The sequence below is a fragment of the Asparagus officinalis genome, chromosome 8, assembly GCF_001876935.1.
Source record: "Asparagus officinalis chromosome 8, Aspof.V1, whole genome shotgun sequence".
In the NCBI taxonomy this organism is placed as follows: Eukaryota; Viridiplantae; Streptophyta; class Magnoliopsida; order Asparagales; family Asparagaceae; genus Asparagus; species Asparagus officinalis.
The window spans coordinates 125,340,346-125,353,122 of NC_033801.1; the positions used below are offsets into that span (position 1 = coordinate 125,340,346).

The 12,777-nt window shown below is 35.4% G+C and overlaps 3 protein-coding genes across 3 annotated transcripts; 1 reads left to right on the top strand and 2 right to left on the bottom strand.

Moving 5' to 3' along the window:
* LOC109819905 lies at positions 223 to 2,301 on the bottom strand. The gene is made up of 2 exons (XM_020385875.1): positions 1,821 to 2,301; positions 223 to 1,085 (listed from the first exon to the last, which is right to left on the bottom strand). The coding sequence occupies exons 1-2, from the start codon at positions 2,272 to 2,274 to the stop codon at positions 700 to 702; spliced, it is 840 nt and encodes a 279-aa protein (XP_020241464.1). The 5' UTR covers positions 2,275 to 2,301; the 3' UTR covers positions 223 to 699.
* Positions 3,582 to 6,816, bottom strand: LOC109819904 (pentatricopeptide repeat-containing protein At1g11900-like). Its single transcript, XM_020385873.1, has 2 exons — positions 6,455 to 6,816; positions 3,582 to 4,703 (listed from the first exon to the last, which is right to left on the bottom strand). Exons 1-2 carry the CDS (start codon positions 6,632 to 6,634, stop codon positions 3,612 to 3,614), a joined length of 1,272 nt encoding a protein of 423 aa, XP_020241462.1. The 5' UTR covers positions 6,635 to 6,816; the 3' UTR covers positions 3,582 to 3,611.
* On the top strand, positions 9,116 to 12,323 carry LOC109821872 (cytochrome P450 714C2-like). Its single transcript, XM_020388027.1, has 5 exons — positions 9,116 to 9,395; positions 9,503 to 9,729; positions 10,344 to 10,591; positions 11,057 to 11,402; positions 11,865 to 12,323. Exons 1-5 carry the CDS (start codon positions 9,116 to 9,118, stop codon positions 12,288 to 12,290), a joined length of 1,527 nt encoding a protein of 508 aa, XP_020243616.1. The 3' UTR covers positions 12,291 to 12,323.

The window sequence follows — 12,777 nt, forward strand, 5'->3', positions numbered from 1 at the left end:
AATACTTCCATAAACATTTGTATAAGTACTCATGTGCGAAGCATATATATATACTTTATATGTCCTATTATATCCTTATGAATTCTATGGGTTGATGGATATGAGCATAGTTTAGACTTTTTATCCAAGATACGAATGCTAACATTCAATTTCACGTAGTTCCCCCCAAAAGAAAACAAAACACAAAACACACCCAAAAAAAAAAAGAAAAAGAAAAGAAAAGAAAAAAAAGGCCATCGTAGTTTTGTGTAGTTTTCCCAAAGTTATACCCAGTGAGAATGCATTTTGGCTGCAATCACACCCTGCTTAGACTCTCTACAGTTTTAAGTATCACAATCCATTTCAACTCCATTTCACATTTGTTCTTTCTTCTCATAAGCACATCCACAATTCTTCAAACCTATTATTTTTGCAGAGCTTATTGTTATTGGAAATACTGACCGAGTACCCTTATGGAATGTGCGCCGCCTCTCTCAGGCCATCGCTAGCTCCAGACTCGAAGTAATCAAGAACTGCGGCCACATTCCTCATGAAGAAAGGGGAGAGGATTTCCTGAACATCGTCAAAAGATTTCTTCAAGAAACTTCCGAAGATCGAGAAAAGTAGTATCTTCTGTTGTATAGTGAACAGAAAAGATAGTTCAAATTTGATGTTTATTTATTATGAATAGCAACATTCTCATGCCACAATTCGGTATAATCAGAACGAAGGATCAGTTGATACAGATGAAGGAAAACTTGATCCTGATAAGAAATCATCACCAAATATCAGTGCAGCAGCAGCGAAAGCTCCAGAGCCGGGCATGTTGATGCATGTGTCTGGAAACAGTGTCGGTAGGAAACCAGTGTTTGAAGGTGGTGGCGGCGGTGAAGGGGTACGAGCTCGATTATGCGCTTCCTGTTCTTCATAGTTGGTTGTGTTGAGAGCTGAGTGATTGTAAGGATGGAGGGGTCTGTTGTGTGTTTGATTCTCAAATGGGCTGTGTTGTGGCCTTTGAGATTGATTTGGGTAGGATGTGACTTGCCTATCTGAAAAACTATTACTGTTGGAATCTGCATAGCGAAAGCCTTCACCAAGACCCGCATCTGAAAATAGAAAATAAAGTATAACAGATAATCGTGTTGACATTATGCTTATAAAGATATTTCTTCTTCCTCTTTCTGTCATCTATGTATGTGGTCATGAAAACTTTTGCAGTATAGTTTATGGAAGCTACAGCTTGGGTAAATTTCACAAATCCCCTCAAAGCTTTGGGGGTTTTGCATAAAACCCTCTGAATTTTATAAATCATAGAAAAGAGCCCTCCTGAACTTTCACATTGTACTAAGCCCCTCCTATGATTGGAAATTCTCATAGATGAGCTAATGGGTAGAGTATGAAGTCTACATTGCTGTTTTGATGCCCACCCCGAGAGCGGCACCAAATTCAGGCGAACTCTGAATCTTAGATATGATCCCACAATTACAAGGGCCAAGGTCGTACCCCTTTTACCTTTTCCTACTCTTACCCAAAAGGGTAATATTAAGTTATAATTACTAGATAGGGATAAAGTTGTCCAAAAGTTGTCACCTGCAGAGCATGCGACAACTTAAATTGACTGCCGTAAGTCATGAACTTAAAAGTAACTATCCTCAGTCATTGTACAAATGTGAGACAAGGGTTTTCCATGAATATAAAGTTCAGGGGTGTTTTGTGCAAAATCTACCAAAGTTTCTAGGGGTTTTCTGATATATACACATTCAATTTTAATTGCCAATATATATCATAGAAGCAAGAAAAGAATATAATTTCCTCTACTTTGCAAGGAAACAAAGAAGCACCTGAATGTGAATAAACACCCTCTTTCTCCTCAAAGACACGAATCGAGACATCCACATGCCCTTGAGGTTTGGCAGAGTTCTTCTTCCTCAACGGTAAACTTATGGTCTCCTCAGCCTCCGATCCTGATAAAGCCTCGTATCTTCCAAACTTCATTAAGAACTCCTCGAGCATGATTATGGCCGTTCCTTGAAGCTTTTCCCTTGTGAAAATTGAACTCCTGTAGACTTCTATGGTTAGTGACAATTCTTGCAGGTTTGGGTTTCTGTTATTGATAACAACTGAGAAATAGGTTCTCCATGTTGGATTCGGATTCTTCGAACTTTCAACCTTTGTGCAGTATTTGTTGTTAGGATCAATCCATCCAACAGCATACCATTGAGGTCTCCAGAGAGCAGATGACTGGCAAAGGCCATGGGCAGAAATTATGCAGATCTCGATGTGCGTTTTCCCCATCTTTGATGTAAGGTAGAGAAGAAGAGAAGGTGTTGATGAAATTGGATGCTATAGAGTTTGGAGTAAGCAGGAGGCTTACTTAAGAACAAGGAGATTCCATTACCATCTAGACCTCTAAAGAAAACCCTTTGGCTTTCTCATGGAAGAAACAAATTCTGAGCTGAGAAAGATCAATGTCCTTAAGCAAATGAGAACCTAGTCCTGGAATATTATAAGGCTGAGCTAGTTGTATTTCCTTGTCATGGGGGAAAAGCAAAATATAAACAAGTTATCTTCCTGTTAATTTTGGTTGTTTATGCTTTCTTAAAATAATTGTTGTAACAAACTTTCATTTTAGGATAGATAACCTTGATTTAAATATTTTATCGGGTTGGTGTGAGTATTGTACATGGAAGCAGTTTGCCTCCAATATTACAGGAGATATTAATGATAAATTAAAAACCAATAGATATAGCCCTGATAAATACTCCAGTAATGTCATGTCTCTCGACATAAATAATATCATCAGTGAGCACTTTACACCTATAAGATTAATGCAACACTAGAAAATAAAAGTTCAAAATTTGAAGATGGCAGTGAGTGCAGTAGGTAGAGGTGCATATGGTGTACAAAATTCATCAATGGTAAGACCAAATTTCTCATGGATTTCCATTTAAAAATACTTAGACGAGCCATAGTCAAAAACGTATTGATGGTATTAAATACAGTACCCTTTGAATTCCTCGCAATACTTACATTCCGTCGGTCATTTAGATTTCACCAAGTTCAATGAACTAGCAAGAATTCTCCCTCGTAGTTTCTAGCTTCTGGATTTGAATTGGTGAACTCAGAAACTCAGACAACATGATTTTTTTACCTCGATATGTGGCAGATAATTCACTTGTCAACCTTCAAGATAGTTTCTCAACTGCCCAGGAATAATTATTATCAGCAAAAAATACCACATTACCTATCTCAAGAAAGCTTTGTACAAACTCATGGATATCTAGATATTCTAGATGAATAACCTTTCTATTTTCCTTTTGTTTTTAACAAAAGCTGTAGACTGCTTCATGGGTCACCACCAACTTGGCAAATACAGTTGTACAACAACAAAGCCTTTATCCCAGATTTTTGGCGTCGAATACATGAATCCGATTCTTCCCATTCAGTTCTTTTGGGTCTGTCATATACAGATTTCTTTTATAAAAAATCTTGTAACTGGCAACGAACTTCATACTTTTATCCTGTAGGCCCCGGTAACTTCTCTTTGATCATCGTATCAGCATATTCTTATCAATACAAAGTCAATATGATACATAAACTGGAACTTTACCCAAAAAGAAATCCAAAAGGAATCAAGAGCCCTCTAGACGTACTTTTGAGTAGTATATTGCCTTTTTTTTCCGTTTGAAGTCTTCGGGACCAATAAGCTTCATACTGCTTGAGTTCATTTCTTCTGATAAATTCAGTGCTAGCTCAAATCTTCCAGCCTTTTTTAGATTACTGATCATTGCACGGTACACATAAACTGAAGGAATCTGTGACCTTTTCATCTCATCAAAGAGCCTCATTGCATCATTTACATGTCCTGCTCGACCGAGCCCATCGATTAATGCAGTATAAGTTCTCAAATCTAGTTCAATACCTTTCTCAACCATTTCCTTTGCGAAGGATTTGCACATATCTAATCTCCCAAGTCTCCGCAAACAGTTAATCAAAGTATTGTAAGTAACAAGGTTCGGGGAATGACCTAATTCTTTCATTATACTAAACTCGTTCAGCATTTCATCAACTCTCCCTGCCCTGCCTAAAATCACAAGGACAGTATTAAATGTAACTGTGTCTATTTTAGCTTTTGAATTTTTCAATTCTTCGAATATCATCAAGCTTTTATGAAGTTGCCCAGATTTCGCAGTGATATAAATGATCCTGTTCATCACTATGGGTTCTCTGCTAATGGTTATGTCTAACAGTTCCCTGATGAACTTGAGTAATAGTATTGAGTCAGAGACATAGTGAAAAGCCTTTGCAACATGAACATAGGAAGTAAAATCAGGAGGATGTCTAGAAAGCAGTAATTTCTTGAAGATCTCAGCAAAAAGATCAAAACTGTTTGTTTCACCTGCTGCATTCAAAAGGATGTTATAAATATCCGTTCCGATATGGATCTGCCTATCCTGCAAATAGCTAAATAGACAAATAGCATCTGAGAGGTTGCCTAATTCTATGAGCCTCTTAATATACAGGCTGCACTTTTCCCTTGTAGAGAGGTTCATGTTTTCAATGGTGGAAAGAAATTTTTCAAAGGCTTGTATCACTTCTTCTTCTTTCACAGAACCCCATGTCATAATAGGCCGTTTATTGATATGTTCTGGTGATAATTTAAACAGATTCGCTGTATCAGATACTGAATCATTGTATAGATAGGGAGTGAACGCCGTATATCTCTGCAGATTGTAAAAGAAAAGGTTGGTGATTATAACGACCAGAAACAGAAATGAAGAAGTTTGTGAGTCTTGGGTATTATTTGGACATAAATTAAAAGGGCAAATAAAAATACAAAAAATAAAGATGAAAAGTATGGAGATCAAAAGAGGGAGGAAAAATAAATTCTCTGATAATTAAGACTTTGTTTAATTTGTGAAGATGCATTAAGCTGCATGATGTGAAGAGTCTAAATTCAAGCAACCAAAATAACCATTGTATAATGCAATTAGCAATAACCTGTAACTAGAAGTACCAAATGGTTTTCAATTGTCTCTTCATTAAAGAAAGACTACCTTGCAACATCTGGTTCTCATTTTATCATTTCCTTGCTGTGCTAAATTTCAATATAATGGACTAAAATGCAACATAAGAAGTGAAATGCTTACATTCATCCTTTTCGTGTTCTAAAACAACAATTCTTTCATTTGATTGAATAAGATTCAATTTCGATAACCAACTCATAGAGACCCAAAAAATGATTGCGCACTGAGATATTTCATATTTGTATCCGTTTTTAAAAAAAAAATCATGGTACAAAACTACAAAATGATTTCTGTCTTGCTAGAATATGAATTAAAAAAAAAACAACAAGCATGTGGAGAGAAAAATGATTTCAACATTTAACAACAGCCTCATCTATGCATCAATTATATAAGCATAAACATCTTTTTTTGTGTGGGTATTATGCATGTGGTTATTCAGATGTGACATTATGTAGATTGTTCAAATTAGGGCCTGTTCGTTTGTTTTCTAAAAACCAAGAAATGGAAATGGAAATGGTGAAAATCTCAAAACTCACCATTTCCTCCATTTCCATCCCTAAAACTCACCCACAACATCCAATAAAATATTATTTTCATCCAACAACTCATCCACATCATCTAATAAAATATAATTTTTATCTAACCACTCATCCATCACATCTAATAAAATATTATTTTTATCTAACAACTCATCCATCACATCTAATAAAATATTATTTTCATCCAAACATCACTCAACTCATCTCTTCTCATCATTTCAAATCACTCACATCATCCAATAAAATATTATAACAATTCACCTCATCTCATTAACATTTCATTTCTTCATTTTCATCCCAAAAAGTTATGAAAACACTTTTCTTAATCTTTCTTCACATCACCCAATAATACAATGACAACTCATCTCATCTCATTTCATTTCTTATTTTTAAGAATGAACCGAACAAAAGAAAACAAGAAACTACAGGAAATAGGTTTCTTATAATTCATTTCCTTATTTTTTTTCGTCAACCGAACACTCCAAAACTAGTTTTCTTAAAAAATCACAAACATCATCCAATAATAAGGTGACAACTAACATCATTTCAATTTTATTTCTTTGATTTCCTTCTTTTTTAGCCAACCAAACAGTCCAAAAACAATTCTTCATTTTAATAGTTTTCCATTTCTTTGATTTCCCTCTTTTTTTTAGGCAAACGAACAGGCCCTTATAGGAAAACTCCTGCCTAAGATTTTCCTTGGGCAGTAACTTCGCACTGCAAAATGTCTGTTGACAGTCAATCAGAAAACAAGTACTAATCTTTATTGCTATCTTCTAAAAAAGTTCTTTTCTTGAAATCAAATAAATACTAAAATTTTGAAAATAAACAGAATTTTACATTGAGCACACGAACATGAAAAAAATCAGCACAACAGTAGCTAATTTAATGTTATCAGCAAATATTTACCGGTGTGGGAGATGATAGGGCACTGAAATTGCAAACAAAAAGGCATCCCCTTTCTCTAGAAACCCTAACCCTAGCTCGATCTCTGGCTGAAGAACACAGTCGAGAACTAGGGCATTGAAGCTTGGATTGGATTTGGACCCATCTCAGCGACCCACGCAAACAACAAGAAGCAAATCGCATGCTCGATTTTGGACTTGTTTTTCTTTGGGGAAGATAATTTCATGGGGGAGGGTTCTCAGTGAAGACGGAGCAGCTTTGTGCTTACGGTGCTCCGGTGGCGCAGTATACCGCCGCTCGATGGACGAAGGGCTTTACCGGGTTGGGTTGCTCAGCAGCGACTTCGAGTAGAACCCGGTTCCGGGGGGAGCGTCTTCTGTTTTTTAAGGGCTATTCTAGATGAATTGCACGTGCAATGCACCTGGTATAAATTTCTAGATTTTAGCTAAAATTGATAATATAGTTTAGCATTTCACTCTAATTTATATATTGAATCCTTTTAAGTTAATTTGGACTTAAACAAACATATGATAATAGCCTAGTGAAGACCCAAAAGGAGCATTATTTTTTTGCAAATCTTATATCACTATTAAAAGGATAATTATATAGTAAGATTTAGTAATATTTTCACATGTAAGATTGATTCATTAATTAATTTGCCTTCAAGAGTTTTTAGATTTTCATTTTTCAATATACAAAAGAATATAAATCAAAATAGTTTATTACACTTATTTCTAAATAAATATTTTCTTGTAAACGAGGTATCAAATTGTTAATGTTAGTATGTAGAAGATCATTTAACTCGGTTCCAAACCTTTTCTGTAGAAATATAAATAAAAGTACAATTTTACAATTGACAGTTTTATTCCTCTTTATAATGATGAGAAAGGAATTGATGCATGCATGCTCTGCACAATTTTATACAATATGACTAAAAGCAAGAACAAAATACTAGTTTCAAACATGACTCTGCATTATAAAAAAATTTAATGTTTAATTATAATCTTATACTATTACAAATATAATGTTTAATATAATTTTATACTATTATAATCTAATTGGAGTTGCATTATTACATAAATATTAATTCCTACAGTATATTAAAACATCATACACTTGATAATCATATACTATTATAACAATTGATTTAATTATTTAATAATCTAAAGAATAGTTATACTATAGTATAAACCTTTAATTAATGTGATTTAATAAGATTGGGAGTTATGATAATAGAGTAAATTGGTTAATTTCATGAAAGATGAAGGATATTTTTGGGAAATGAAAGTTTTTCTAGTACTCCCTCTTTTAAAGGGAGAATGATTTGCATATATACCCCGTATGGATTTTCAAATATACCCTCTAAGTCTCAATACGTGTAAAACTACCCCTCAAATCATTAAATTTTTTGGAAAAAATTACCCTCAAAGCAATCAATTGTCAACTTTGATATGCTAATTTGTAATTGTAATGTAAAAATTATTAACAAAATTTGTCAAATTTTTATCACCAAGTTAATGATTTATTGATTTTAGGGCTATTTTCTCTCAACGTAGACGATTTGAGGGGTGATTTTACAAATACTAAGATTTGGGCGTATTTTTGCAAATTCCAATGATATGGGGTATATACGCAGGTATCTCTTTTTTAACCTTTCTGGTCTTTAACGTGTATACCCCCAAAAGCAAACCTTGTTTATAAATTCACCATTCACATCTTGATAGTTGTTGATTTACCCCTCAATTCTACCACATTAAATCAAAACACCTCTAAACTTAATGTTATTAGTTTTTTAAAGGTGAAAGGGATAGAAATTTTGAGGAACAGGACAACCCTCAAGCTTGGCTAATTGCGGTCATACCATCAACTTGGTTTTTCTGTATGGTTAACAAACAGTGAGTTTAGTAAATTACCCCCTAAGTCAAGAACAGTACAAATTTAATTTAATGAACCTATAAGAGACCCAACATATGTAAACATGAGATTAGCATCTGATAATATATGAAGTAGCTAGGTAACGCACCGCAGAAAGGACAATGGAGCCTTGACATAGAATATTACAAAGGTTAACTTCAGAACTCACAAAACAACATAGAGTTAGGTTCAAGGCACCAGAGTGCTTCAATAATTTAGTATAACTAGTAGAAATTTAGGTACAGAGAGATTTTAAAATTGTTATTTGCACTCGATAATTTAAGAAAAGGTCTAAAAAATTTTCAAACTACCGTAAGCCGAAGCAAGCTAATCCAGAGATGAGGATCATTCACTTGCTTCAGGCATATATTCCTCTTACTCTAATTCACTTACATCCAAATCTTTTTTGCTACCATCATGTAATCAAAAACATTAAATTAAAACATATATGGTATTTCTAATAATATCCCATGCGCTTACATATATTTTTTTTTGGAAAGTCTACTCCCCAGATGTTGAATGTTTCTATCATATGAATTATTTGTACTAACTTCTTGATACTGCAGTCCATGGATTCTGATGGTGATATTCCAATGCACTCAAGGATCCTTCATTGTTTTTTTCCGGACCAAGAGTCAGCACCCTCCAATCCAAACTTTTAGAAAAGCCCCATTTTACATCATATTAGACTTTTTTTACACTGGGATTGTGATATTTATATAAGAGGAGGATGAGAAAATATCAGAGGAGATGGTTATGATGCCTTACCTTTCAGCTCTTGCGTTGGCCGTAGCCACTTTGATCTTCTATCTCTACAACATTCTGTGGTTGAAGCCTGAGAAGATTCGACGAGCTCTTAAGGTTCAAGGGATCACGGGTCCTAAGCCTGCTTTCATCGTAGGCAATATCCCTGACATGAAAAGATCAGAAAATGAAAAAGGACATGAAAGCAAAGAAGAAAGCAGTGAAATATCGCATGATTATTCCTCTACCATCTTTCCGTACTTCAATCGCTGGAGAGAAATATACGGTAACCATGTTTTAATGTGTTCATCAGGCTCTCAATTTTCGTTTAACAGACACTTTAGTGACTCCCATATGTTCTGATTTTCTATCATGCACATAACAAATTTGCAGGTCCAGTTTTCATGTTTTCGTTCGGTAGCAGCATTTCCTTGTATGTGAGTGACCCTGATTTAGTGAAGGAAATAAGTACAAACAAATCTCTGGACATAGGAAAGACTACCGCTTCGAACAAAAGCTTTACTGCTCTCTTTGGCAAAGGTATCATAGCAGCTAGCGGACATGAATGGGCAATTCAAAGAAAGATCATAGCACCTGAATTTTTCATGGAGAAGGTTAAGGTAAGCTATAATGGTTGTTTCCTCACATACAAAATTAACATTATATCCTAAATTCCAGGATAGTAGATATTGATTCAATAGAAATCTTTAATGGTATTTACTAAAGTTGTTGGATCTTGTACCGTGAAAGTTTTAATGCAATGCAAATGATGTATGGCGCTAATGGGGCTTGACGTTTTACAAAGCCCTTGTTTATAGTTGCCTTCAAATGTCACAAATTTCACACTCCAAGTCCGTAGTGAAATATGCCATGAGATTTTTCTGTACAACAGGTACTAGTATGGATCACACTTTGAATCTTTGATAAGTGTGATCGAAACCCACAAAACCATCTGAAATTGTACCTTATAAACCTCTGCATTTTGTATTACACTAATTGTGGGCGAAGCTAACCATGTGGAGTGGTCGAGAGACATTTATAAGATCTCGAGCAGGCGAATTTGAAGCATAATATGGAAAAGGTTAGTGTTACAAGGTTCAGTACTCATGCATTAGAAGATGTAACACGTCATTGTGCAAAATAATTTTTTGCAGAAGCTCCTCACTGAAATTTGAATCCTCTGCCGGACATAAAAGAAAATTTTTGTACAGTTGACACTTTCAAATGTTCACAGGGTATGGTGGATTTAATGGCAGAATCATCCCTTCCTTTGATGAGATCATGGGAAGGAAAAATTGAGCGTGGAGGGGGAATCTCAGATATAAAAATAGATGAGGATTTCCAGAGCTATGCTGCCGATGTGCTTTCTAAAGCTTGTTTCGGTAGCAATTATGCTGAGGGAGAAGAGATATTTTCTAAGATTACAAGCCTTCAGGTGGCTATACCTATGAAAAGCATGCTATATAGACTTCCAGGATCAACGTAAGTCCTTTCCTCCCTATGCTATAGTTGTAAATATAGCAAATTTTGCATGTAGAAAAGCTACATTGCGATATTTGTTGCTAGAAATTAGCCTGAATCTGTCATTTGGATTTCTACACTTTGTTGTAGGAAAAATGAAAACCCAATGGTTGGTTAGTTGTAAAAATTGTTGGTTTGCATCTTTTGTTCCCAAAATGCATTTTCATCGTAAATCTAGTGTGTTTAGCTACAATTGTAAACCATTTACATTTTGTGAGTTGGACTTGATGACATCACATTCAATTCTCAATTTTGTAGCCAAATTTGTCATAACAAGTATTGTTGTTTTTCTTCTACAAACTGACAATCTGATATCATTTTCCATAGTCAATCGAAAATTGGAAGTTAGAAATTTGGTCGCAGCATTTGCTACCGTAACGCTATTTCCTATCAACCAAACAGCTCCTAAGAGAAACTTTTATGCAGGTATCTACCCACTAAGAACAACAGGGTTGTTTGGGGACTGGGCAGTGAAATTAGCTCTTTAATTCAAAAGATAGTGAGAGAACGAAAGAAAGGAGCAAATGGCGAGAAAGACCTTTTGCAATCAATTCTGAAGAATTCCATAGGAGAAGGTGTAGACAAAACATTCATCGTCGATAACTGCAAGAACATATACTTTGCAGGTCAAGAGACCACTGCAACTGCAGCAAAATGGGCTTTGGTTCTTCTCGCTTCTAATCCACAGTGGCAGACTCTTGTACGGGAAGAGATCATGGACGTATGTGGAGATCATAAGCCTGACATGGAGAAACTAAAGAAGATGAACTTGGTAAGTTATCATGTATGTATGTCTGATTAAAAAAAAGGTCAGCATGATTTTTGCATTTTTTTTAAATCTGTTTTCTGATAACCCCCACAGAAAATGTTTTGGCGATTGTTGGCATTACCAATCGCGTTCGGGTGATTTCAAAATGAGCCAACTTCTTGGGGTTTCATGAAATTTACGCCAAAACATTAATTCTTAATTGTTTATCTGATTATTGTTACTTTCTTTACAAAAGGGGTTATTTTATACCTTGTATAACTAAATAGATCAATAAAACCCCTCATTTTGAAGGATTAACAATTTGTAGCCAGTCTAAAACGGTCTTAACTTAAGACGGTTAACTCTTTGCTCTGTGCAACTATTTTATATTTGGCAGGTTAATGAGGGGTTAACTCTCCTTAACCCCCTGACTTAACCCTAACTATATGACTGACTAATGACAATCTCCTATCCTTTCTCATGTAGCTAACACAAGTGATACAAGAGACTCTTCGCCTCTACCCAGCAAGCGCCATTATCGCAAGACAAATTTACGCAGACATGAAATTTGGGGATCTACTAATCCCAAAAGAAACTTCCCTGTGGATCCCAATACTCAATTTCCATCATGACCCAAATCTTTGGGGACCTGACGTTAATGAGTTCAAACCTGAAAGATTCGCAAAAGGAGTCTCGAGCGCCTGCAAGCATCCACACTTGTATATGCCATTTGGGTTCGGCCCTAGAACCTGCTTGGGTCAGAATTTTGCTATGGTTGAGTTAAAGATTGTGTTGGCTTTGATTTTGATGAGGTTTAAAGTTTCGCCCTCAAGAAAACATAGGCACTCTGTGGAGCTTAGGCTGCTGCTAGGGCCAAAGAATGGTGTACGTCTTGTGATAGAGAAAGTTTAGTGAGGAGTTTACGCACTGAGTGAGAATGTAATTTGCATGGATTTCATTTTTAACTGGACCGCAAGTAATAAGTTCTTGTGGAACGTGTTTCACTTTCATCACACACAGAAAAATAAAAAGTATGTTACCGTTGACAGCAGCAACAATACACACGATAGGAGGTGCACATGCCTAACAAAAGCAACATCTGTCAACAGAAACCATCAGGTCTCACTTCACATGACCATCAACATGAAGTTGCGGGAGCTTGAAATTGCATATTAATATAAATCTTTGTAATTACGCAAATTTCTTTTTACAATTCAGGATCTCAGAAGGCATTATGCATTCATTTTCCAGGCTGCCATATGCCGTGTTGTTTATCCACCAAGCAAGATTGCAAAACTCTTGTTGTAATCACCTAAAAGTCATAAATAGACAACATCTTCACAATTGAAAGGTGATATATGCTTGTATGAATACTTTAGCGTTACTAATTGATCTTTTT

Excerpts from the sequence above, each read along its gene's own strand:
- LOC109819905 (XM_020385875.1), bottom strand. The coding sequence starts at position 2,274 with ATGGGGAAAACGCACATCGAGATCTGCATAATTTCTGCCCATGGCCTT. Across the intron at positions 1,086-1,820 it reads GGGTGTTTATTCACATTCAG|ATGCGGGTCTTGGTGAAGGC; the intron begins GTGCTTCTTTGT and ends TTCTATTTTCAG.
- LOC109819904 (XM_020385873.1), bottom strand. The coding sequence starts at position 6,634 with ATGCGATTTGCTTCTTGTTGTTTGCGTGGGTCGCTGAGATGGGTCCAA. Across the intron at positions 4,704-6,454 it reads CCCTATCATCTCCCACACCG|AGATATACGGCGTTCACTCC; the intron begins GTAAATATTTGC and ends TACAATCTGCAG.
- LOC109821872 (XM_020388027.1), top strand. The coding sequence starts at position 9,116 with ATGGTTATGATGCCTTACCTTTCAGCTCTTGCGTTGGCCGTAGCCACT. Across the intron at positions 10,592-11,056 it reads TATAGACTTCCAGGATCAAC|GTATCTACCCACTAAGAACA; the intron begins GTAAGTCCTTTC and ends ACTTTTATGCAG. Across the intron at positions 11,403-11,864 it reads AACTAAAGAAGATGAACTTG|CTAACACAAGTGATACAAGA; the intron begins GTAAGTTATCAT and ends TTTCTCATGTAG.